At 40.2% G+C, this 27,583-nt stretch overlaps 1 protein-coding gene across 3 annotated transcripts in view; it reads right to left on the reverse strand.

Annotated features, from left to right (window-relative positions):
- The window catches only part of GLIS3 (GLIS family zinc finger 3), a 507,521-nt gene that overhangs the window by 17,554 nt on the left and 462,384 nt on the right, over positions 1–27,583 (reverse strand). For all 3 annotated transcript variants that reach the window (XM_010860704.1, XM_010860705.1, XM_010860703.1), the window contains one exon: positions 18,785–18,957. In XM_010860704.1, coding sequence (XP_010859006.1) covers positions 18,785–18,957 — 173 coding nt within the window. The remainder of the gene's footprint in view (positions 1–18,784; positions 18,958–27,583) is intronic.

Below are 27,583 nucleotides of genomic sequence, written 5' to 3' on the forward strand. Positions count from 1 at the left end.
ACATGTAATTCTTAAACAATTTTTCTCACATAGCCCGCCACGCTTAGGTATAAAATGATGCTGCTCTTAAAAATGAAGCCTCCGTAGTCCAGTTGCCATTTTTCACCTTGGTCCCTGCTCTTGGCCAACAGCCTCAGCCAGGTCTTCATGTAGTCAGAACTCTCTGAAGCTTCCCCCTGGGAGTGATGGAGAAACTGACTCTTCATTTTAATACAGAGTCTATAAATGGGGAAGCTACAGGAACAGCTCACAGACTGTGTTAGGAAGACAGATTTTTCTTCAGGCTGAGAACTAAACCAGCTTGCAAAAGAACTTGAGCTATTTAAGACTGACATTTAAGCAACTACTGTACTTAGGAGAAGGAAAATAATGGAAATAATAACCTTAACATTCCATTTGGGCACATTCCTATTAAAGGAACCAGGTTACAGTGGTTGGAAAGCTGACCAGTGGAGCAATCGCCTGGTCCCCCAGCCCCCTGTCAGATGGGTGGCAGCAAGAGGGCATCAAATTAGACAAATCCACCTGGTTCCAAGAAGTGGGGCCATTTTCATCCACTAGCCCGCAGGCCACAGGGAGATGCTTCTGCACACTCCAGTGCTCTCCTCTGCTCCTGAGCCTCACAGCACCTCACCTGGTTTGCAGCAAGCTGCTAACAGAATGTATTACTGTGAGCCAACCACACTCTTGCCCTCTGAGTTGTATACTTGGGGTAGGGGAAGAGGAAGATGGTCTGCTACTGATTCTGCAAAGGTTCAAATAAGGGGATGAGAGCAGGCAGAACATGTTGCCTGAAAGGAACAAAAAGGAAATGGGAGAAAGCAGAGTGAGAAGAAAGGCATGGATAAAACCTTATTGTTTTATCAAGTAAAAACTTCTTGGTTAAAAGATGTAACCTATTTTCATTTAAATATCTTCAAACCAACCAAAACCCTAATGTGTGGTGGCCTATGGCTTCCAAATTCTCAAAATGATAAGCTGCCAAAATAAACTAATTGCCATGTGTCTCAGTAATTGCCATGTGTTTATATATACAGTTACAGTAAAATGGTTCAGTGAGTCCTGATGGTGACAATGCACATATGGCAAAAAAACAGAAACTCTCTAAACCAGATTCATCTTAAGATGAATATGAAAGCCAGCTTTGCCATTTATTGGCTATGTGGCCTTGAGGAAAACATAGCCTCTCTGAGTCTTTGAGTCCCTACTGATTGAAGTGAGAAAATAATACTATTGCGGCAGCAGAGTCCTCACAGTAGAGAGGGGAAGAAGCACAGGGAATAAATGGAAAGAGATTCAGTGCCCAGTTGTACTCCATCACCTGTCTAATGACTCAAAAATTCAGGATACATATGAAGCTCAGAATGAAGAATGGAGGACCAGGACATCCTGTTCTGGTGAGTGTGTGAAGTAAACACTTTGGCCACTGGTCAAGTTTGAGAAGAATGAGTTGGGAATTTCTCTATGAGAGAGGGTCACTCTGTTGCCAGTGTATATCTCCCTCCTTCTGCTGCTGCTGCTAAGGTGCTTCAGTCGTGTCCGACTCTGTGCGACCCCATAGACGGCAGCCCACCAGGCTCTGCCCTCCCTGGGATTCTCCAGGCAAGAGCACTGGAGTGGGTTGCCATTTCCTTCTCCAATGCATGAAAAGTGAAAAGTGAAAGTGAAGTCGCTCAGTCGTGTCTGACTCTATGCGATCCCATAGACAGCAGCCTACCAGGCTCCTCTGTCCATGGGATTTTCCAGGCAAGAGTACTAGAATGGGTTGCCATTGCCTTCTCCAATATCCCTCCTAGGCGACCACAAGGATCAGATGAAATAATAAGTGTAGGAATATTTTGCAAACAGTAAAACACACTGAAAATTCCAGCTCGTTTTGTCTCATTATAAGCTTGGTGTTACTTATCATCCTCCATTCTCTGAGTACAAAGGTAAATTTGCCCTCAATTGAGTCAAGCTATGTTGCATAAAGTTCACAAGCAACCCTTTGACTCGGGAGTAGTTGAGTCTAAAACAGAACAAGGAAAGTATGGCAAAGGATGAAGATTTAACTCTATTTTCCCTTGTCCTTCCAAGCAAGCTTTGCTGGAAGAAAGGTCTGGCAGAGAAGAGGATTCCAGATGGAGATTAAAAGGGACATTAACATGAAATGCTGCAGCCTCCCCTGAGAGCCATCCTGGCTCTCTACAGCTTTTAGGTTGTCCTGCATTTACAGGACTTTCCCCAGAAGGTAGAGGGAGAAAGAAGATGGAAAGTATTTCCTCAGGCACTGGCCAATTGCTTCCTTTGGATTATCTCTGATTGGGAACCATGGTGAGAGGGCACTGAGTCCTGCACTTAGGGTCTAGGCCTGTGATTCTTAAACTGGAAGCCACAGCATCAGCTCCATCTGGGCTCTATAGTAAGCTAAGCCCTAAGAACATCTTTAGATGATTTTCAATCTTTGGAAAGTTTTCCAAATGAAATACCAATAGAAAACAAAACAAAACAAAACAGAACAGCTCTGATTTCATTTGGAATGCAGAAGGATAGCTCTTCCAGTGGGTATCTTTTCCCCCTAGGCTGACCCCCAGCCCCTTCTGCTGGATTCCAGGGGGTCTTGGGGATGAAGTGATAATGGCTGTCCCAAAGTGACTCTGAACTACAGATGGATCAAGATGACCTCTGTCCCCACCCTGGTGCCATTCTCTCACATGTAAGTTCTTGGGCAAGGTGAAATCATGGGACCTCATTTGAGTGACTCAGAAGTCGTGGTCTTGCTGATGGCCCCACACTGTGGCTTGTGGCCTAGACTTCTGATGTCTAGCTGTAACCAAGCTCCCACATTATATCCATTCCACTAACTAGGTGATTTCTTTTTCCCCCAATCCAAGTTTATGACTATACAGTTTTCCAGCATCCTAATCTCTACAGGTGGGCACCATCTCACACTTGCATCGATAGCTTGCTTGTTTCTCCTACTGAACTTCTGCCTCACAGCTAAGTCCCTGTTACACACCGTTAAGCTGCCCCCAAAGCTACTGTCTAGAATATTACGTTGAGATGAAGTCTGGACTTGAAGTAAAAGAAATCTATATAGGTGGGTTTGACAAAGCAGAGAAGGCTTTACATTTGTAAAACTTGATGTTTGTCACTGTATCCCCAACTTCCTGTCACTTCCTTCCATCTGGCCACCAGGAAATTTGCCTTTTCATCTTGTCCTTGTGGACACTGACTACTAATGTGAATAACCAAATTTATGATCTGCCATCCTCTGCTCCACCCCTCCAGCTGGATAATCTTCTTCTCACTGGCACCTGGGGGTCACACTCCGATGAGTATGTCTAGTCTGCAGGGTCTTTCCTTTCCTGCTTACTCTCATCCCACTGAATACCAAACTCTTAATTTTTAAGTATATAACAGGCATCTCAGTTGTGCCAAGTGCTAGAGGGATTAAAAAGATGACATGATTTCTTGCCTACATATGGGTCATGAGGAATACTCTCTCATGGTTGAGTTCAAAGGCTTTGCTTGCTAAGAATCATCCCTTAGGTATGAGCTCTGGGCAGGCAGGGATTTTTGTCCACTTTCTCTATTGATGTAGCTTTAACACACCAAACAGGACCCGGCACATAACAGAAGCTTAATGTTTGAGAATAAGTGTATGAGTGAACGATCCTACAAGAAGAGCCTTTACTGAAGATAGTTATGGTAAGAGGAACCATGGCTGAGCTCAAAGATTTTGATCTGTGAGCCTGTACACAAGAGCCTATCAGGAGTTTCAGAAAAAAAATAGAGAGACTTTCCTTTCTAACGGAGAAGGAAATGGCAACCCACTTCAGTACTCTTGCCTGGAAAATTCCATGGACTAAGGAGCCTGGTAGGCTGCCATCCATGGGGTTGCAAAGAGTTGGACATGACTGAGCGACTTCATTTCACTTCACTTCCCTTTCTAACACTGAAATTTTTCTTTTAATTGAGGGAGAAAAAAAAAATGATAGAAATACAACTGGCTCTATCAAGGTGACCTGGAGAATTTTGCTGCTCTAAGCCTCCATTTTCTGCTGTACATCAGGAGGCCACCAAATCTGAAGAGAAACAAGAGTAGGCAGGAGAATCAATTGGCTCAACTCATCCACAGAACATGTTGCACTCTTTTAGAAAACCATCCCAAGGTCAAGGAACTCAGTCAACTAATCTGAATTTCATTTCTAAATAGGAACAGAAACATATCTTTTACTCTCTTCATAAAGTTATAATGAGGATTCAGGTGTTTATCCAAAAAGCATTTTATTGAGCCGTTCCTTTGTGTTTCCAGGCACTGAAAATGATTTTGTACCTAAGAGTAATTTATAAAACATACGTTGTAATATAAATGTAGGTATTATCACTGACCTCAATGGTATTGATAAAAGCACTACATCAGCCCAGAACCACAGACACAAACAACCTTGGGGGTAAATATTTGGATAATTTCACTCCTTGGAATCATTATGCCATACTGAGGACAGAATTAAAGAATCTGAAGCTTTGCTTTAGGATGTGTGATATGAGATTGGGTTTGTGGAGGAATGTATTAATAAGAGAGGAGTAGCTGGTCATTACACTTAAATGACCTAGAAAAAGGGCTGAATTTACTTACTTTGGTAAACTTGCATCTTTAAGGTCTAGTTCTCAAAGACTTTGCAATAGAACTAAATAGAGAGTTTAGTCAGAACAATCTGGTTAGAAAGCAAAAAAATTCTGCAGTGAAAAAGAACTCACAATTGTAAGTAAATCATCTAGAAATTCTAAGGGAACTAGGATCATTTAATATGGTCTGAGCCCAGATAATCTGAATGGGCATAGATCAAACCAATTCTAGTGTATTGTTGCCCTGTTTTATTAACACAGCGGCTGTGTTACCAGTAACACAGATGTTTCTGATGTGTGTGGAGTTTTTCCCTTTAAGGAAACTCCAACCAAAGTTATTCGCATTCTTCCTTCTAAACCATGAGTTGCTTATCATATTTATAAAGACAATTCCAATTAAAACACAGGAATTACAGGACATGGATTGCCATGAATATGTTCAGACCTGAAGACTTCAACTGAGCAGCCCCTAAAATAGAGTTATAAAAAAACATTTAATGTGATTTTAAGAGTTCAATTCATCAGAGGCTAAAGTTTATGAGTTTCAGATACAAGACAAAACATTTGCTTCAAAAAATGGCACTGCTTCTCCCAAAGAATGAAAAAAAGCACTAAATCTGTAATAATGTTCATTAAATACTTTTCTATAGTTTTTAAGTTAACTGGCAGAGAAGTCACAATAGCCAATGAAACAAATTTTCTGGATATTTTCCTTCTCTTCATTAAATTTTTGAGTTCCAGTTGAGAAAACAAACTGTCCTACTGCCAATGACACAAGCTGACTGGCAAGTGAAAGAGCACGTGAACTACTTAATAAATAATATAACTACTTAAGTAGTAGCGCCTGTTACTTAATTCCTATTATAAGTAAATCACCTTTAGAGCTCAATAAAAATGTTAAAACATGCGCAATCATATTACTAACCAAAGGAAAAATCAAAACAACTTTGCTGTACAAATTGGCAAGGATTAAACTGACTGGCAATATCTAGGGTGGGGAAATGAATGCTCTAATGCACTGCTGTTGAGTTTAAATTGGTATAGACTTGGTGAAGGAATATATGGCAGTACCTATCCAGCTTTAAAATGTATATAACAATTAATCCAGCAATTTTTCTTTTAGAAATACTCCCTAAAGAAAGTATGCAGAAAGATATGCATGTGTGTGAGAGTGCTTGTGTAAACACACGGTATACACCAGGAGATTTAGCATAGCACTGTTAATAAAAGCGACAAGTGAAAAAAATAAACGTCTTGCAACAGTGGGATGATGAAAAAATGATGATAAGTTTTTGTTAAGTACTGTATAATTAAAAAGGAGTTGATCTACATACATTGACCCAGAAAGCAAAAGCATATATTTTGTTAAGTTAAAAAAAAGTCATAAAATAAAATGCTTATTATGAGGCCATTTTATAACAGGGCAGATGTCATGTACATATACATGCATATATTTCATTTTCAGAAGTATTCTTAAAGGTCTAAAAAGAGTACTCACCAATCGTAACAGTCACTACCTTTAAGCAGTGGTTAAGATGAACATAGCCTGGGAAGCAAATTAAGCTCTTCATAAACTTAAGGACCCTAAGCACCTTTAAAAAACGAAAAGGCAATTTTTTTCTAATTTAAAAACTGTATTTAAGGAATGTGCTACGAGTCCAGTAAACCTGGTTTGTTGATTTAGTAATCAGGCTTCCAAGCAGTTTCCCCCAGCACACGTGTACTTGAGCAAACATGGCATATGAGAGAATGCACACATATGTGCACATGCGCACACACAGAGACACACACACACACATATACACACCTGTGGGGTAACACCACTGGGGCAGTCAGAGAGCCGGCACTCCCTTGCCTTTAGGGACTGTGATAGCTCTTAATCCAGGGGTAAAAGCACAGACTCTGCTGCCAGATGGTCCTGGGTGTAGTTTCCAACTCCATCATTTCAAGATTAAGAAATCATGGGCAAGTTACTTAACATTTTAGTGATTCAGATTCCTCAGCTGTAAAATGGGAATAAACAACGCCTTCCTTATAGGAATGTTATGAGGACTAATGGGAAAGGGCAATGTAAGCATGCACCATACCACCTGGCACAGCGGGAAGGAAAAGGCAGACATTCTCAGCAATCAGCATGCAAAGACACAACACAAGTGGTTGGCGGGAAATCACGTTGTCTCATGAATCATTGTACCTGTATTGCTAGCATTAACTTTAGTTCTCTAAGTAACCTCATCTTTAATGGTTCACGTTTAAATTTCACCCCAAAAATGATTCCCAAGTAACTAAAAACTCCCACAGTACTGTATCTACAAGCATTATCATGAAGGAGAATAAGTGTGGGCTCTGGAGTCAGATTGTGTTTATAATACCAGCTCTGATACTCACTAGGTATGTGACTGGGGGCAAAGTCTCACCTGGGAGGCTAGATTATATTTATATTTTTATTAATGTTATTGTGAGGATTAAACAATATAAGTGGAAGTAACCAGCATACCCAGAATCTGGTGCACGGTAGAAAAATGTCAACAGTAATAAAAGCTTTAATTAACTGAACATACACTACAGACCAGGCATTTTCTGTCAATCTTATACCAACTCTAAAAGAGAAATACCACTATCCTCATATTATATTCAGAATTTAAAAAAAAAAGAATCAAAACAAAATGAACACAGACTCAGAGAGAGAGAACAAATGGATAGTCTGTAGAGGGGAGGGTGGTAGGTGAAACAGGTAAAAGAGACTCAGAGGTACAAATTTCCAGTTATACAAAAAGCTAGAGCATAAGGAGAGGAGAAGGCAATGGCAGCCCACTCTAGTACTCTTGCTTGGAAAATCCCATGGATGGAGGAGCCTGGTGGGCTGCCATCTATGGGGTCGCACAGAGTTGGACACGACTGAAGCGACGTAGCAGTAGCAGAGCATAAGGAATAAGGTCAATAATACTGTAGGGGGACAGATGGTTACTAGACTTGTGATGATCATTTCATAATGTATGTAAATGTCAGATTTCATCACACCTGAAACTGACATAATATTGTTGTTTTTCAGATGCTCAGTTGTGTCCGACTCTTTGCAACCCCATGGACTGCAGCTCACCAGGTTTCCCTGTCCTTAACCAACTTCCATACTTTGCTTACACTCATGTCCATTCAGTTGGTGATGCCATCCAATCATCTCATCCTCTGTCATCCCCTTTACCTCCTGCCTCCAATCATTCCCAGCATCAGGGTCTTTAAAATGAGTTAGTTCTTTGCATCAGATGGCCAAAGTATTGGAGCTTCAGCACCAGTCCTTCCAGGGTATATTCAGGATTGATTTCCTTTAGGATTGATTGGTGCAATCACCTTGCAGTCCAAAGGACTCTCAAGTATCTTCTCCAACACCACAGTTCAAAAGCATTAATTCTTCGACGCTCAGTCTTCTTCATGGTCCAACTCTCACATCATATATGACTACTGGAAAAATCATAGCTTTGATTAGATGGACCTTTTACTTTACTTTTACTTTGTCAGTAATGTCTTAACTTTTTAATATACTGTCTAGGTTGGTCATAGCTTTTCTTCCAAGAAGCAAGAATCTTTTAATTTCACGGCTGCAGTCACCATCTGCAGTGATTTTGGAGCCCAAGAAAATAAAGTCCGTCACTGTTTCCATTGTCTCCCCATCTATAGCCGTGAAGTAATAGGACCAGATGCCATGAGGTTAGTTTTCTGAATGGTGAGTTTTAAGCCAGCTTTTTCACTCTCCTCTTTCACCTTCTTCAAGAGGCTCTTTAGTTCCTCTTCACTTTCTGCCATAAGAGTGATGCCATTTGTATCTGAGGTTACTTATATTTCTCTTGCAATCCTTATTCCCACTTGTGCTGTATCCAGTCCATCATTTTGCATGATATATTCTGCATGTAAGTTAAATAAGCAGGGTGACAATATACAGCCTTTCCCAATGTCATACTCCTTTCCCAATGACATACTCCTTTCCCAATGTCAAACCAGTCCATTCTTCCATGTCCGGTTCTAACCATTGCTTCTTGACCTGCCGACAGGTTTCTCAGGAGGCAGGTAAGGTGGTCTGGTATTCTCATCTCTTTAAGAATTTTCCACAGTTTGCTGTGATCCAGAGTCCAAACCTTTGGCATAGTCAATAAAGCAAAAGTAGATGTTTTTCTGGAATTCTCTTGCCTTTTCGATGATCCAATGGATGTTGGCAATTTGATTTCTGGTTCTTCTGCCTTTTCTAAATCCAGCTTGAACATCTGGAAGTTCTCTGTTCACGTACTGCTGAAGCCTGGCTTGGAGAATTTTGATAATTACTTTGCTAGTGTGTGAGATGAGTGCAATTGTGTGGCAGTTTGAACATTCTTTGGCATTGCCTTTGTTGGGATTGGAATGAAAACTGATCTTTTCCAGTCCTGTAGCCACTGCTGAGTTTTCCAAATTTGCTGGCATATTGAGTGCAGCACTTTCACAGCATCATCTTTCAGGATTTGAAATAGCTCAACTGGAATTCCATCACCTTCACTAGCTTTGTTTGTAGTGATGCTTTCTAAGGCCCACTTGACTTCATGCTTCAGCAAGTCTGGCTTTAGATGAGTGACTACACCATCTAGGTTGTCCGGGTTATAAAGATATTTTTTGTATAGTTCTTCTGTTATTCTTGCCACCTCTTTTTCTTTTCTGCTTCTGTTAGGTCCATACTGTTTCTGTCCTTTATTGTGCCCATCTTTGCATGAAATGTTTCCTTGCTATCTCTAATTTTCTGAAGAGATCTCTAGTCTTTCCCATTCTATTGTTTTCCTCTATTTCTTTGCATTGTTCACTTAGGATAGCTTTCTTATCTCTCCTTGCTATTGTTTGGAACTTTGCATTCATATGGATATGTCTTTCCTTTTCCTCTTTGCCTTTCGTTTCTCTTCTTTTCTCAGCTATTTGTTTGGCCTCCTCAGACAACCATTTTGCCTTTTTGCATTTCTTTTTCTTGGGGATGGTTTTGATCACTGCCTCCTGTACAACGTTACAAACCTCTGTCCATATTTCTTCAGGCACTCTGTCTATCAGATCTAGTCCCTTGAATCTATTTCTCACTTCCACTGTATAATCATAAGGGATTTGATTTAGGTCATACCTGAATGGCCTAGTGGTTTTCCCTACTTTCTTCAATTTAAGTCTGAATTTGGCAATAAGGAGTTCATGATCTGAGATACAGTCAGCTCTTGGTCTTGTTTTTGCTGACTATACAGAGCTTCTCTGCAGGAGAAAAACACAATATTGTATACCAAATCTATCTCAATAAAAATAAAATAGGAAAATTAGATTCAGGACATTATATGACTTGCTCATAAGATTCCAATTCAGATCTGCCTGACTCCAGAGACTTTTTCTACAGACTCTTACAGCTTTGTTCTAAAGCTCACTGTTTCTCTTCCTATATTACCTTGGGCAAGTCACAATTTCCCCTTCTGTAAATCTCCTCTTCTGAGATAATATGACCAAATTTGGGGTATGTAAGCTAGAGGATAGGAATGCTTTGAAAACTGAAAAGTGCTTTTTAAAACAAGGGACTTGCCCGTAAGGGCCCTGCGGATGCTTCAAAATCTCTCTTCCACAGGGCTGCCACTGCTCAGAATTTCACTGCTTGACACTCAGTACCAAATGTGCAAAATACTCATGAGAAAGAGCACTGCATTAAACTTCCCTTAATGCATAAGTGAATCATTAGATCATTCTATTTTCTCTAGGGAGAAGTCTCAGGCAGTTGGTAAGCACTGGATATCTAAAGAGACAGACAGGAAAATAAGAGGAAGTGCCCAGAGAAAAGAAGGGCCTTGAAAATTTGATTCCAAGTCACAATTTTGCCAATGGCTTGCTCCAACAACCAGTTTAATAAATCCTGGGCAAAATTTCTCTCTTACTCCTCCCCTTTTTACTAATTCGTATTTATTCAATAAACTTATTATTACCACGTGCCAAGCAATGTGAGGAGATACAATTCCTGTCTTCAGGAAACTTAGAATTTAGTGATGATTACTTGATTCAGTCCTCTATTATCCTTATTTATATAGGAGTTTAATCTATGAGTGAGTGTGCTTGTATGTGCACATGCTTAATTAAATATGTAGATCATTCATAGTTTAGTTTTCCATAATCAATCAAATGGCTCCTCTGATTAAGACAACCGTTTTACACACCTGTCATAAAACCCAATATGCTGAAATTCTGAGTGTACTCATAAACACTTAATTTTAACTTTTGTTTTATAGAATTAGCACACTGTCAGAATTTATCAAGTAGTAGCTATGTAAAATTGCTCTTGGGATAATTTTGTAGTAATTAAGCATATAAGAGCAATTAAGAATTTCCCTGGATTTAATCATCAATCCCTAGTACTATATAAGCATTAATAACATCATGGCTGATGCCAAAAATTATTCCTGATTATGACTGCTGTTGATCAGAATAACATGCAGTACACTCACTGGCTCATTCTCCTTGTGAATATGTCACAGCTTTCTCAATGAAGACTTTTACACGTTGATTTATCAGTCTTATTTGTCTTCCTGAGATTTCAAGGGGAAATTGTGACAGATGCTTGAGTTCTAAGCAATACAATTTCTAGACTTACTGCTTTGTTATTTCACAATCTCATATATGCAGATGTGACTAAATTTCCTGTGGGAGGGAAGTATGTTTATTGTCTCTACAATTTGCCTTAAAAAAATAAGCTTTAAACATTTAACACTATAAACCTCCAGAAATGAGATCAGTCATAGCCGTAACCCATAGGACTCTTCCGGAAAGTACCATTGCACAATCATTGTTAAGTAAACAGCCAGCACAGAGGAAGAAGTTCAGCTTGTACCTGCCACTCCATTTCATTCAAGTATCAATGCTCTGAGGTTTCCTCAGTTTGAAAGATGGTTGGGCTGTTTGCTAGGATAAGCCATTGACAACACATTTTGTTCTTGGAGGCCTGCTGGTGTCTGGAAATGTTTTGTTTTCCACTGTGAGGTGCAGAAACGCCACTAGTGTCTGGCAGCTGACTGGCTTGCTTCTTTGGGGTCTGCAGGCAGGGCACACTTTACATCATGGGAAGACAGCTATGGGGCCACCAGAGGCAGCTCCTACTTCTCCCTGCTGCCACCCTGATATCAAACAGCTCAGGCTGGGGAGATAGCTTCATGGTTATTCCCTAATGAAATCTAATGACTGGATCATGGAAGATGGAAATCTTTGTGTTCGAAACTGGCAACTCCAAAGGGGTGAAATGACAGCAAGTAGTGGAAAGTATAGAAACCTAAGGGAATAAGGAAGAGGGGTGGAAAACAAGGCAGAGCCCTCAGAAGCGGCCTCTAGTCTCTACCACTGATTTCCAAGTTGCAATCAATGTGAATTAATCTGTGAGATTGTCCCATTTTACAGATTAGATTTGTTCCAGAGCAGGGAGGGAGGCTTACTGGGGAGGGGAGATGTACATGCTGTACTGTGCTGTGTTTAGTCATTTAGTCATGTCCGGCTCTTTGGGACTTCCTGGACTGCAGCCCGCCAGCCTTCTCTGTCCATAAGGATTCTCCAAGCAAGAATACTAGAATGGGTTGCCATGCCCTCCTCCAGGGGATCTTCCCAAGCCAGGGATTGAACCCAGGTCTCCCACATTGCAGGCAAATTCTTTACCATTTGAGCCACCAAAGAAGCCCAAGAATACCATAGTGGGTGGCCTATCCCTTTTCCAGGGGATCTTCCCAAGCCAGGAAACAAATTGGGGTCTCCTGCATTGCAGGTGGATTCTCTACCAGCTGAGCTACTGGGGAAGCCTGAGCTGTATATATAGTTGCAGGAGACAAGGGTTCAGTCCCTGGCTTGGGAAGATCCCCTGGAGGAGGGTCTGGCAACCCACTCCAGTATTCTTGTCTGGAGAATCCCATGGACAAAGGAGCCTGGCAGGCTACAGTCCATGGGGTTGCAGAAGAATCAGACACAACTGAAATGACTTAGCACACACATATGTAAACTGTGACTGACTCGCATTATTGTACGGAAAAAGTCAACACAGCATTGTTAAGCAGTTATTTGTCAACTAAAAAAAGAAGATGGTTCCAGAGAATTTTTGGCACATCTTGCAGTCTATCCAATAAACATTATCAACAGAACCTCAATTTTGTCAAGCGTGGCAATGCAGTAAAATATCTGTCTTTCCAGACTCCCTTGCATGTGAGGATGGCCACGGGGTTAAGTTTGGGGCGCACCTGTCCTTCACTCTTTCCCCTTATTTTTGCCTGACACTGAGACAAGAAGCTAATGGAGAACAACAGCATCCATGTTGTGACCAATATGGAGGTCACAGTGGAGGATGGCAGTCACTGTTAAAGACAGCAAAACAGAAAGCTGGAGGAGGCTGGCACACGGTTGGCTCCGTTGGGTTGCTTCTCCTCTGTACTGTTACTTTCAGATGTCTTGTCACATGAGAAAGAGTACACTAGGCAGGCTGCTAACATGATAAACAAGTCATGAGAAGGTCTTTGTACAAACATGTATTACAAATAACAGGCTCTCTGGGAAAACTAGGATTGGACAGACCACTCGAAATCTGTGAAACCTACTAATTGCAGGAATAAGAAAATGATAAGAGAAGATCTGGGCAGCCAGTTCAATGTGGCTAGAGGCTCTATGGTGGTTATTAAAAATGCACAAAAATGTTGACTTGAAGTGACGGCTTGCAGGAACTGAGATAGCAGATGACAGAACCAGTACTTTGGGAGAATTGTGATCTGTCATCAGCTGAAGGCTGGGCAGGCCTGGTGTGTACCTTTCTGGGGAGACAGCTTTGGGATGGTGCACCTTTCAAATTTTATTAAAAGAGAAAAGAAAGGGATCCTGCCTGTGCATCAGATAGGCTGAGGGCTTCTTCATTTCTTCCTTGCATCTCAGCTACTCTTGCCTAGGAAAGATTGTATGTGAACACACAGAGTTCCACATTATTCTGACATCATTTCCCTATTTAGCAGTTCATCCAGAGGGTGAACTAGACTGCTTACATAAGTCAGTGTTGTTCTGGTGTTCTCCACGGGCAGTCCAATCTAATCCCTAGGGTTAGCTTGCCATGTTCCTACCCCACCCATTCCATTCTCTACACAATGCCCTAGTTGAGTCTCCTAAATAACACACTGGCTTCTTTACTCAGCAGCGTAACACTTAGTGTGGCCCCATATCCCTTTATAAGCTGGCCTTGCTGGCTCCTCAGGTCCTCTCCCTACATTCCACAGCTGAGCTGTATGTTCCAGTCACACACACACTGCCTCAGCCTCGCCTCTCTAGGAGTTCACCATGCTGCCATTTGTGTTCCTGCCTGTGTATCCTGCTTCCCCTTGCCTGGAATATTGCTTCCCACTTGGCTTACCCAAAGATCTATTCATCTTCAAAGCCCTATTCAAGGTCACCACCAGAATCCTTTCTCTGATGTTTTCCTCTGAATAAACTGGGAGCCTCTGATACCTTCTGATATTGCATGTATCACATTGCACTGATTAAACAACATTCATGTTTGCCTGGCAAAAGTGGATGATCAATAAACACTTGTTGAATTGAACTTGGCCTCTCCTTGATGGGGCCAGAAGGAGGAAGGTTGTTAAAATACTGTTCTAGGAATTCCCATGGCATTCTAACAGCCTGGAGTGAATAGGACATTTAAAAAGAAATTATCCATTAGTACCATAACACAATGTACAAATATCAAGTCTCAGGCAACTAATCCAGGCAAAATGCTGAAGCTTGCCCGGGCAAGAGAATAGTCCTAAAGAGAAAGAAAAGACCGAGGAACAAGCTTACATGATTGGAAAGAGTTGTCCTTATGTTTACATCTTAAATAAAGACTAAAATGTATTAGGAAGTTACCTTGGAGATGCCATCCAAACAGAGACCTGTAAATGCTATCAGCATTCAAACATTAAAAGGAATGACACCTTATCCATCTTACTAATGAAAACAATACAAATGGATGAAGTAGATGCAGAATCAACAAAACTGAGTTCTGGTCCTGGGTCATCCACTAGTTAAGGGAACTTGAAAATGCAGTGCTATTAACCTTTTCACAGTATGCCTTTTACAAAATACCTCTTAATAAATATATACATAGAGCACACAACATCTAAGCTCTTATCAATTAGTATGGCATGAATAAAACTCAATGGACCACATTTTCTTCATCTATTAGACCAAAGCCCCTCTGAATAATAACCTTTCGTGGCTCTATGTAATGCAACAATATTTACATACAAGTGTATATTTCATGGATATATACACAAATCATATTTATTTTGATGTGCTTTTGACTTAGACTAAGAAAGTGGCTTGGAAATGTGGATTTCTCATTAATGATGCCCATGTACTTTGCCAAGGCAGCAATGCCTAGACATTTAATACTCTTCCATGTCTCAGTTCCCATATCTAAAAATACAGTGATGACATTTTTCTCTGACCTCTACCTACCACAGGGAGCACAGAGAGGATGGGGGTGACAATGTTCATTAAAGCCATGAACTTCTTGAAAGAAAGAACAAATATTCACTGCAGCTATCATGTTAGCAACCCTGACACTGCTCGGGGCTTTAAAAATCTAGTTTCATCAGGGATGAAGTTCCTTCTTACCAAGATCCTATATAATACCATCAAGCAAACTAGTGCAACCAAAGCTGAAAGGCATAGCCAGTAACAGCAACTCATTTAGAGGATCTCTGCTGCCCTCACCCCCAGCACTGAATCACCCACTTGAAAAATATTAGATCAATTTGGCCCTTATCCTAAGGAGTAGTTGATAAGAAATGGTCATGCCAAGAAAGTGTTAGAAAAATATTTTCAGAAGAAAAAAAAAAGCTTGGCAGAGGAAGTAGGTACACATGTGGGTCCCTACTCTTGAATCCTAGCAGAGGTCCAGAAGCTAATCCATGACTACTTCCTTTGCTAGTTCTTCACTGCAGCCACTTGACCACCTTCCTGCAAGAGTCATGATCTCCCAGTTTGCATAACTATATCTTGATCTCTTCCAGAAAGGCTTGTTTATGTATTTATTTTAGAGCTGCTATTGTCATTGGCAAAGTCCACTGGGGTTCCCAGGAAAAATAGGACACAACCTAGGTAAGAAGATGAGGTATAATCTCTTCTTTTGTGTTTAGTTTCACTTGCCTTGCACTTAACATGTTGGATTAGAGCTCCCCGTGCAGAACTGCTGTGCCAGACACTTCAGCTTGGCATGCACTGTGCAGAAGCATTGAGCACGACACTGCAATTCAAGACGAGGACGGCACGCCATTTGCAAAAATGCTGCACCAGACCTGCAAGAACTCGTCCCACCCTTCTGTAGGAAAGAATCCTATAAAGAAGCCCAGTTTATGGCCTTTCTGGGAGAGCCCATGCTATAGAGCAGGAGTTGGGGCCTCTCCATTCTTTTATCCAAGAATGAAGCTTTCCTTTGCTTCTGAAATGAACTCAGTCTTGTTCTATCAATTCGAACAACACTGGGCAGAAGGACCTTTGTTGGGGACCATCTAGGGAAGATTTGTAACACTATCAGCAGTTTCTATTAGTCATGGGAATTTTTAACAAGGTGAAAAGAAAAAAAAAACCCACAATTTCAACTAAACTTGTGAAAATTCATTATTCAACTAAAAATGAGAAATATGGCAGAAGAGTCTTTTGCTAAGAGGCAGGACAAAATGAGAGGGTAAATCCATTATTTGTATCTTGTTTCATTATTTGTTTGGTGAATGAGAGAGTGTCAATCCCTTTTTCAGTAAATACTTACTAAATGTCTACTCTGGATCAAGTATTATGCTTACCCTAAGGCTACAAATATTATTGCTATTCTCAAATAGTCTGATAAAGAAAAGGGAGTAGAAGGAAGAACATTAATTAATTAAGCTCCTACACTGCACCAAGTGCTTTCCTTGTTGAATCCTTATAACAGCAGATGAGAGAAGATAGGTTAAGACTGCCCTCATTTAATGAAAGAGAACTCAAGCTCAATAATTTGTCCAGAGTCACACAGCTGAGTAGATTGGTATTTGCATTCCAATTGGTCTAATTCCAAAATCTTTTTTAGAATTTCTTTAGAAAGCAGAAAAAAAAAAAAAGACAGGAAACTACCTATTATCCTACCACCACGATTTAAAAAAAAAAAAACTGTTAATGTTTTGGAGAATTTCCTTCCATTTTTTTTTTCTACAAGCAGGTTAATTTTTGAAATTTTAAAATATGCTTCACAGTTGTAATCAAAGTGTGTGATATTGCATTTCATTGGAACTATGACACCACTGACTGTGAAATGCTCCATTATTCTATACAACACGAGAAAGAAAAATCACTGCCAATTACACGATGCCACTGACTGAGATATATTCAGATTTTAGCAGTGTTAAAATATGAAGGTAAAAACTGCGTGTCTTAGAATCAATGATCTATTCTGTATTCTACAAAGCCAGAACTTCTGTTGTTTGCCTTCTGCCCACAGATGAGGGTGGCTTCAGAGGACCTGGGGCTCCCCCACATTAGAAGAGCTCCTTGTCAGAGTTGGGAACCCCTCTCGGAAAGAGAGTGTTCTGTTGGTCTTTTTCACACATTCATTTCTTTACACATAGTAGGCACTCAAGGAATATTTCTTGGTTGCGTAAACACATAACTAAAGCTTGAGAAGAAATGTACTGACAGAAGAAGGTAAAAAATAATACCATAGGCCCAAGTTTTGTTGAGGATAGGGGGTTCATGTGATTACTGCTATCAGGTAGAGGGGAGAGGCAATGGATTTCTTATCCACCCTGAGCTCCATAATGCTGCTTTGTTCTGCCCTCCTGGGAGGTTATTCACACTTTTCCATACACAGCTTGAATACTGATTTAGATTTTGGGGGGATATCACCCGTTAATTACAAGTAGTAACTCATAGAAAGCAAACTCAGGAATCAGCATGAGACAGATAGAGGAGAACTGAATCATGTTTCTCAGGTGCTGAAACTCTCAGTGTAAATATACAGTATCGCTTCTGCTTAAACAGAATGTGTAAATGTATCTGTCCCTAGGAAGTAAAGTGAAGTCGCTCAGTCGTGTCCGACTCCTTGCGACCCCATGGACTATAGCCTATCAGGTTCCTCTGTCCATGATATTTTCCAGGCAAGAGTGCTGGAGTGGATTGCCATTTCCTTCTCCAGGGGATCTTCCCGACCCAGGAATCGAACCTAGGTCTCCTGCATTGCAGGCAGATGCTTTACCATCTGAGCCACCAGGGAAAAGGCTATGTATATTTTGAGTCTATATGATTCAACAACTCAACTTGCTATGGATGTTCACTAAGATATCTGCCTGAGTCAGCAAAATTGGCTCAAGTAAAGAAAAGAAATTAAGCTAAACTTAGTTCTCCACGCATGTTCTAGGTTAAACACATTTTGAAAACAATCACGACTTCTCTTGCCTCCTTCCCTCTTCTTCCATGACTCCATCCAGTACTTACGTATCTTTACAACATGTGAAGAACTGTGCTAAATTCTCAAAAAGGAAGAACAATGGGTCAGCACATTCTGACTTTAGAAAGAAGTTTACACATTACCAATGAAGACAAGTTTTACTCACAGAGAAGTAAACTACAAGTGAGAGAAAGTGTATGTCGTATCGGAAGTACAGCTGATATGCAGCCAGTTTAGAGCCAAGAGAGATCATGTGCAGCAAGGAGATCAGGAAAGGCTTCAGAGAGAAGTGCCATTTCATCTGGGTCCTGAAGAATGGAGAGGATCTGGGCATATGGGAACTGGGGCAAAGACCTGTGAGAGGTGAGGCAGGCACAGGCAAAAGAACCCTTGCTGTTGCCTTTTACACCGTTTATTGTCTAAGAAACAAGATGCTGTTGTTAGGACCTGTCCACAAGGTGGTAAAAGCCCTGGGTCAATGAATGGATCATTACCTTGGGTTGACCACTTGTGGGTATCCTAAGTCATACCATCTTAGGGCCAAAGCCAGGAAGATGCTACAAGATTTCATGCTGATAAAGTGTGAAATTTTAGAGGAAAGTCATGAAAGCCAAAGCCTGGTGGTATATAACAGGACAGCTGAAATCTACAACAGGTAACTAAGACAATTAAAAGCAACAGCACAGAATCACTTTTCAAAACTCAAGAGACTGACAGTTACTTGCTTACCATGGACATGGATTCCATTTGGTTGAAAAGAGCTTGTTTCTGGCTGATAAGACTTCAGGTGTGATCCTGAGGGCTGCTGGGTATGGGGAGGCTGTATTCTCTGCATTATTGAAGAAGGAGCTGGAACTCTCCGGGGGCTAATGTGGTGAGGAGATGGAGCAGAAGGTGCAAACCTGAGAAAACAATTATAAAAGGAAACATGAGAGATGCAAAATAGCAGGAGCAAAGACAAAGTCTTCAAAGCCAAATTCTAATTCCCTATTCTGACTGTATAAGAGCGTGACAAAAAGCCTTTTTAAAAAAATCTTAAGACTTTTCTCTCCCATTTTTCAACCACTGAATTCTCAATTGAGATATTGAGGGAATAAAAGAGATCAACAAAGGGAAAATCCAGTCACAGTCTGAGTTTGTCAAGCTTCTTAAAATGCATTTCAAATACTCTGGGCTTGGTGAAATTCAAAGCACATCTTTTGTCAGACCCCCTTTCCACTAATTTTTAGACCTGTTTGCATTTTAGGGGAAATTTGATTCATATACTTCTGATTCATTTACACTTAGCTCATAAACATTTTGTTTATGACTTTATTAAAGCCTCTTCAGTCCTATTCTCTTTAGATAATATATTTTCTTTTGTCAAGTATAAATTAACTTACACCTCAAAGGTCAAGTGTGGTTTGAAATCCAGAACTCAGATATCTGTGTAGGTTCTGTGTTTGGCAAAGAACATTGCCAACAGGAACATGATTTGGGACATTTTTGCAGTCAGACATGCCCATCTCAGTAAGATTACTGGTAGTTTCTGAGGCAGAACGTACAGGTGTTTAAATAAAGTGATATTATCAACTAACCTGAGATATAAAATGATAACTATCCATTGACCTTCTAATTGTAAGGGAAATGGCAGGATCTGACTCACTAGGTTTAAAATGACACCTTATACTTTCTAACATTGAAGTTTCCTTGAAGTGTACTTGTGCAAACAATGTTAAAGTTGAGCAATGACCACAGACTATTAAAATTGTCAGGGAGAGAGGGGAGTCAGCCTTTGGACAAGTGTCTGTTCTCTCTCATAGTTGCTGGCATTCAAAATAAAGTTAACTTTCCTTTTCCAACACCCCCTCCCCCTGCAAAAAAAAACCAACACATGATTTGCCAGTTCAGTAGGTGGCTGGCACAAGTGTGATGGAGAAAGGAGCAGGGACTCTGTCAGTGCAGTAAAAGGAAGCATCACGATAATGAGCAGGGAAACTGTGTTAGCAGTGAAGTATTTGGTTGTCCTCCAAAAACTCAGGAGGTTGAAAAACTTCAACAGGCTGTTTCTGTGTAGAAAGGCAGGCTTTGTTTTATGACAACGTGTAGATGTCGCCATATGTATCCACCACTTATTTCATAGAAACAGGTCACTTAATTTTCCTGGGCTTTTTGTGTAGGGCTGTTGATGAATCAAAGGGAGGACGTTTCGAACCACAGTAGTTAACAAGGTAGAGCTTCTACATTTGTATTGCTGCAGTAAGAAACCATGGGATGAAATCCCATTTCTCTCTGCATTCCCCTTCTTGAGGTCTTATGAGACAATGCAAGAAGATGACATAGGAACCAAGAAGGGATGATTTGGAATAGTTATGGAGAAGAGAAGTCAGAGGCTGCCTAAAGAAACTTGCTGGGTTCAGATGCCTACTTAATCAAGAACATGCATCTTCCCTCTGCTGGAAGAGAATAGTAACTCAGTGTGAAGGTGAAGTTGAAGTTGCTTAGTCGTGTCCGACTCTTTGTGACTCCGTGGACTGTAGCCTACCAGGCTTCTCCGTCCATGGGATTCTCCAGGCAAGAATACTAGAGTGGATTACCATTTCCTTATTCAAACTCAGTGTTCTGTTACAGATAAATATATATTCTCCAAGCACATCGTCTTGACTCAAATTAGTCTGAAAAGAGTGCTGAGTGGCCCATTGCTCTGAAAAAAAAAAAAAAAAAAAGAGCAAGCTAACCCTGACACTGTCCCCATAACTTCTATTAAAAACTTGCATGCCAAGATTCCCCGTATAGAGGCTATTTTCTTGGGGAACATGTCCTTAGTGTTTCTCACAGGCTGCCCTCAAGCTGTGGAGAGAAAAGAGGAATTGTGAGACCACAGACTTTGGGGCTAGAAGGAGTTCACACCACCAACTAACACCAGAATCCTGTGAGCAGAAGATCGCTAGGGAGGGAGAGAAAGGGGTGGATTTGAATTAGAAGGAAACCTACATCATTGCTAAGTAGCCATCTTTGGCATCTCAAATTTGTTTTTGGTGGGGGAGGGGGGCGGGGGGAAAGAAGCAAGATTCTTTGGCTTCTTAATTGTATTTCTTTGCTTGGGAATAAAAGATGCAACACGCTCTTGGTGGCTTTTCAGTCTCCTCTCCTGGTACTTCTGCCTGTTAAGGACTGACAAGGCAGAGATTTGTAGATGGGACAGGTTACAATATTTAGAAGTGTAGCTTAATGGAGGAGAATAATTTGATTTCACAACTCCCTCCTCCACAGCACAATAAATCTAACTCATAAATAAAAGTTTGATTAATAAAGAGTAGACAATGTGTAAGGGGAAGGAGACAAAGACTGTCAGCAATATAAAACTATATTTTTGTAATTTGCGATGATGTGACTAGCATGAATTATGATTACTAGTTATAAAAAAGTAGCATAGACAACAAACTAAAAGAACAGAGTTCATTTGAGCATATTAGGAGTCATCTAGAATGTTACTGTATATATATTTAGATTATATATCTATATATAAATTATATATCTATACATCTATCCAGAAAGTATATACTTACACGCTAATAAAAAATCATTCTTATCTACTCAGTCATACACTCAGCCATGCTCTCTTGGCTACCACATATTACTTACTATAAAAGTAATGTTGAACAAAGAAAAAAAAATGTGAAAGTACATACACAACAAGATTTTAGCATAGTCTATCTCAGAAACCTGGGGGGAATAAAATAATACTGAGCCCTCAGCTGACCTTAACACTTTGCTTTTTGCTACTTCAGGCTGGGTTATACTCCATGTTATTAAAATAAATAAGATTATATGGCATAGAATTAATATAATTTCAAAATCTAGTATGATACTCTGTATAAAGCATTAATAAAAATTTAAATATATACCATTCTAAATGAAATAAATGCACACCTAAAGTAGTCTTTGCTTTTAAAAGAAAAGAATTGGTACAGAAATTCTAAATTTTACATATATAGAGGAGAAATGAAAAGCAACGAGATGTGATCGTGATAATCCAGACAACTGTTAGGAACACAGAAATAAAAAAGAATTTAGCACTAAAAAGTCCACTGTAAGAAATGATTGCATAAATGACAGACTTTCTAGTACACAGAATCAATTTTGTTATTGCCTACAAAACACTACATAGTATTTTATTGAAAAATCTTACAATCTATTAACTTAAACTTAGTTTTTATAAACTTGCTTACTTGTTAACTAGCCCACAGAAATAAAAATGGCAAATAAAAATCAGATATGAGAGGGCAGGAAAGAAGCAGAAGAGAAAGCTCTATGGTGCAAAGCAAGGCCCTGGGCGCAACCAAAAGCAATCACTAACTTATAGCAAGAGAGATGCCAGGAATGTTATTTAAAAGGCAAAAACAAAAACAAAAACAAAAAACCTCAAGAAACTTGAGTAGTTTGAAGCCATTTACTTCAAAAGCAAGCAAACAAATAAAAAACATGCATACTTAAACAGAAACTCACTAAGCAAAATATACAATGTTGTTATTGTTACTGAAGGTAGGATGGAGCGGGCCTCGAAATCCCATTTTCTTAGTGTCTTCACCTATTTTCCAACCTAGTATTTTTAACACATGCACACACATGTCAAATGAATATGATCTGAATATTCTTCCCAAAGGAGAAAGATTTCTTTTTAACTCCAAAGGAGGTGAATTAATTTTTTTGATGATAAAATATAGAATTTTAATGCTGAGTATAAATTGCAGAGGTTTATAATTTTCCTCCCATGGAACATTTCATTCCCCCATCATGTCAAGACAAGATATCATCACTCTCATTCATTCTGAGTGACAGCAGTTTCCCAGAGCCAGAAGACAGAATGTCTGATGTCTTTCTAGGTCCAGCTCTGTCCCCCAGTTGCTGATCTGCAGTTGACATTTCACAGATTTCATTTGACATAGCTTACCAATCTCTTCTTTGACTTTTATACTTCTTTTAAACAATAGAAAATTGTTACATAAAAATGCACACAACAGACTAGAATTAAAAAAAAATCACTGCTTATCAGAAGCAGATCACACAATAGCAATCCAGAGAATTGAGTCAACTATTTCCACTCATTTAGTGGAGGAGTTTATATAACCTTAGCATGAGCCATGTTTCAATGGTTTGGGGGAGGAAAAAAAAAAAAAAAAACCTTAGAAAGGTTTCTGCAAATATTTATCTATACACCTTGGAAATTGTCTGATTATTTGGGGATATGTACTTGGTTATGCTCCTTCCCTTCTGCAGCCTGCTCCCCCTCTCTGTTCACACTGAGCTTCCCCACTTTGCAGTAAGGTGAGCCAGTTGTACATGCAGTACTTAATCTTAGATTGTTTCATAGAACAATAGGCCCCAACTGAAACATGTAGAACTGGTGAAATTCATGTGCAGAGAAATTGCAAATGGCAGGAAAAGCAGATGGATGTCATAGAAGACAGATGCACGAGAAGTCAGATCCTCTGAGCTTGGAGTGTGGCTCTACCCCTTACTGTAATAGCTAGCTAGTCTTGAATAAATTCCCTGACTTCTCTCAGCCTCAATTTCAAGTGCAAAATACTCTCAACTCTTGCTGGGGGGTCATAAAATCTGAGATAACATATTTATTCATTCATTCATGAGGTATTTATTGAGCACCAACTAAGTTCTTCGGGTGCACTGAGTGAGTGAAATTCATACAGTTGGGTCCGACTCTTTGCAACCCCATGAACTATATAGTCCATAGAATTCCCTAGGCCAGAATACTAGAGTGGGTAGCCTTTCTCTTCTCCAGGGATGTTCCCAACCCAGGGATCGAACCCAGGTCTCCCACAGTGCAGGTGGATTCTCCACCAGCTGAGCCACAAGGGAAGTGCAAGAATACTGGAGTGGGTAGCCTATCCCTTCTCCAGCGGATCTTCCCAACCCAGGAATTGAACTGGGGTCTCCTGCATTGCAGGTGGATTCCATACCAACTGAGCTATCAGGGAAGGTGCACTAGAGATACAGTAACAAACGACACTGAGTTTATGGAAGCTCTACTGTGGTGAGAGGAGACAGGCAATGAACGCGTTTAAATCCACAAACTGTGTATTGAGCTAGAAGAAAGCAGTAGTACAGAGAAAAACAAAAAAGGAAGGTGAGGGATGGGAGGGTAACTACGAACAATTTTACATTAGGTATCAAAATCCTTTAAACAATGAATGTTTGATACATTTTTGATGATCAATACATGTTTATGGAATGACTTCTCTGAACAGAGGGTACATTTAAGCTATCTGATTTAAAATATACCCAATGCTTAAGCGTTGTCTAACACAACAGCATTGTGTTAGAATATCTATTAAGCTCCAAAAAAAAAACCAAAAAAAAACTTAGGACTCTTTTCTCCCTTGACTATTTCAATATGGAAAGAGGCTCAAAGAAAGTGAGGCATTTACTCATCTGGTTAATTTTCTAGTTCTATGAGCACTTAGTTGTGGTTTTCCAGCTTTTCCAACAAGTTATTCTGAGCCCACAAATCCATACACCTATAGAATATTTGAGGTGAAGGACATTGGTGCACCATCATATCTGGCCCAGAGACATGAAATGGTTTGCCAAAGTCACGCAGTTAGTTCTCCAGATACCACTTTATCCCAATAAGGTAAGATGTTTTTTAACAGAGATGCAAAGCAAAGCAGAGAGACAAGGGAGCATGGAAGAGGACTCCTGCGGGCCTCTGAGGTTTTGTTCCTCACCGCCAGGTGATGAGGATGGGCGGGGGGCAGGCATCAGTAAGCTACTGCCTTTAGGAAATCTGACTATGTGTTTCCCAGTTTGCTCGGTTCTAAAATGGGGATCTTTGTGCCCAAGCCAGGCTTATACCTTTAATCTTTCCAACTGGATAGCTCCTTTCAGTTACACCCTCCCTTATGTATAAATCCAAAATATTTCTATGTGTCAATTAACAATTGTGTTTCTTCAAACAAATTTTATTAATAGGCTGTGTTGCAAACCAAGCACATGTCATAAGCATGCCTCACTTTTCCTCATTTGTATTGTATATGCAATCAGTGCTGGCAAGCAACGTGGGGCTGTGTGTTTTAGCACTGCTTTGGGGGTTAACACTTTGAAAAGAGGTGTTTACATGATCAACTAGATTAATATGTGCTTGGATAGTTCGCCCCCTCCCCACCTTCTTTCTTCCATGAGGGTTATAGACCTCCCAAAGAAGGAAGAATGCATCGGAACAGCTAGTTTCATTGTATTCACATGAAAAATATTATTGATTTGCTGCCAGGGAGTAGAAATAATGAATAGAAACTGGTCTATGGTAGATTTGGGGAGGTATTCTTTATTCCCCCAAAGAATTGTGGGGTATCATCTGTAGTGGTTTTAAAATTCATCTGTGAAAACTAATCAATGAAAAATGGCTTTAGCATTTGGCTGACTGCAGAAGGGGAAAAAAGGAATCCTTTTCAAAACCTAAAAAGAAAAGCACAGTTTTAAGGATTTCACATCTGATTTAACATCTAAACCGCTCCCCCCCAATGATAATACCCCACTTTGTATAGCCAGACAGCGCTCCATTTTAGCAGACTTTAGTGGTCTTTATAACAATTTATGAATCACTTCATGAATTCCTGGCTGACTCATCTGGGTGACTATAGTATCTACTTATACTTCCCTTCTGTCTCACAAAAGAGACACTTGGACTCAGTTCAATCCAGATTTGTCCTCGAATGAATCACAGCACGTTACTGGGGGAACTGCAAATTGAATTCTGCTTCTGAGACAATCAAGACTAGTTTTCAGAAATGAAGAAACGGCCTTGGGGAAGTGTGGGTAATTGCAACATTGTCCATCTGGGCAGGACCAAAGCAGGCCAAGAGCTGTATGTTCATCTGAGGACTCGGTTCCAAACTACTCAAAGAGCTGAATCCATCCCCTGGAAGGGCTTAGTGTTTTTCTCCTTACAAGAGTCTGGGTCAATATTAACTGCAAATAATTTATCAAGTTGGATGAGTTTAAGGCTAAAAAATAACTGCCTGAGTCTCCACAAAGCATGAGGGCTGTGAAGTTGGCTATAGGTGAAATGATCATCAAAGCTTTTTAAAGAGGCCACATATATATTATAACGACTATTTGTGGAAAATATAAAGGATGGAGTGTTCTGGAGGAATGCTTCTCCACTTGGGTTTATGGAGTAAGTTATAAGTCAAGAAAACAAAGTATCCAATGCCCAAGGCAGAGAAGAGTATTTTTTCTTTGCACAGTGCAACAGGGTCTATGGCATTACACTACTACTCCCCTGTGGAAATGCAAAGCGAGGGGGAATGGACATCCAGGCTATGTTACAGAAATGAATTATGCGGGATTCATTTAACCAAGAGCCAGGCTTTTTGGAATATCTTGACTGCAGAATTGGCTGTGACTCGGTTGTTTGTCTTATTTCAGAATCTGATGTGAAGGGGAAAAAGGAAAGAAAAGTCTGATTCTGCCAAATCCTCTTTACAAAAAGGTGCCAACCAGAAGAACATTTATCCAGAGTGGTCTTAGACATTTCATGTCAAAAATACTGCTGTGGAAAAAAGTTCTGTAATGATGTCATCCCTTGGGCAGCTCTGAGGAGGTCAAAACAAGGGGATTAACTCATGGTCCTGTGGCTAAGGGAAGGCTTTCTCTTGTTCAGCAGAGTGTCAGGCACACAGTTCAGTCTGCCCTGCAACAGAATGCACTGGATGAGAGAAAAACATTCAGAAGAGAGAGTAGTGAGAATGCCAGATGAGAAATGAGAGGAAAAGTGTTATTTTTATCCAAACAGGAGACAGCAAGGTATAGGTAGATTAAAAAATGGCTTCTTCCGGGCCTTCCTCATGGTCTCAAACTACAAACACAAGTCTCTTGACGACATCAGGACTTTCAGAACTGACATCCAATGTAGTACTCTTGCCAAGTACAGCTGGGTGCCTTTGAAAGCCACTGCTAAATGAGATCTCCGAAGTCAATATAATCCATAAATTTGAAAAGAAACTAGCTGGGTGGTTGTTTGTGGTCAGTAATAACATGTGCTGTTTATATGCGCTTTTTTTCCTTCATCTGAAGATGTCAGGTTACTACTATAGTAACCACAAATGAATTTTTAATACCTTCTCTTGAAGTGAGACTCAATAATAGGCTATAGCAATGAATTAAAAGAAACATAATATATACAAAAATTCACAGTTAGAGAAAGGTTCAGTTCAGTTCAGTTCAGTCACTCAGTTGTGTCCGACTTTCTGCGACCCCATGAACCGCAGCATGCCAGGCTTCCCTGTCCATCACCAACTCCTGGAGTCAACCCAAACTCATGTCCATCAAGTTGGTGATGCCATCCAGCCATCTCATCCTCTGTCATCCCCTTCTCCTCCTGCCCTCAATCTTTCCCAGCATCAGGGTCTTTTCAAATGAGTCAGCTCTTCGCATGAGTGGCCAAAGTATTGGAGTTTCAGCTTCAGCATCAGTCCTTCCAATGAACACCCAGGACTGATCTCCTTTAGGATGGAATGGTTGGATCTC

Source organism: Bison bison, unplaced genomic scaffold (genome assembly GCF_000754665.1).
Source record: "Bison bison bison isolate TAMUID 2011002044 unplaced genomic scaffold, Bison_UMD1.0 scf7180017864469, whole genome shotgun sequence".
NCBI classification, from domain to species: Eukaryota; Metazoa; Chordata; class Mammalia; order Artiodactyla; family Bovidae; genus Bison; species Bison bison.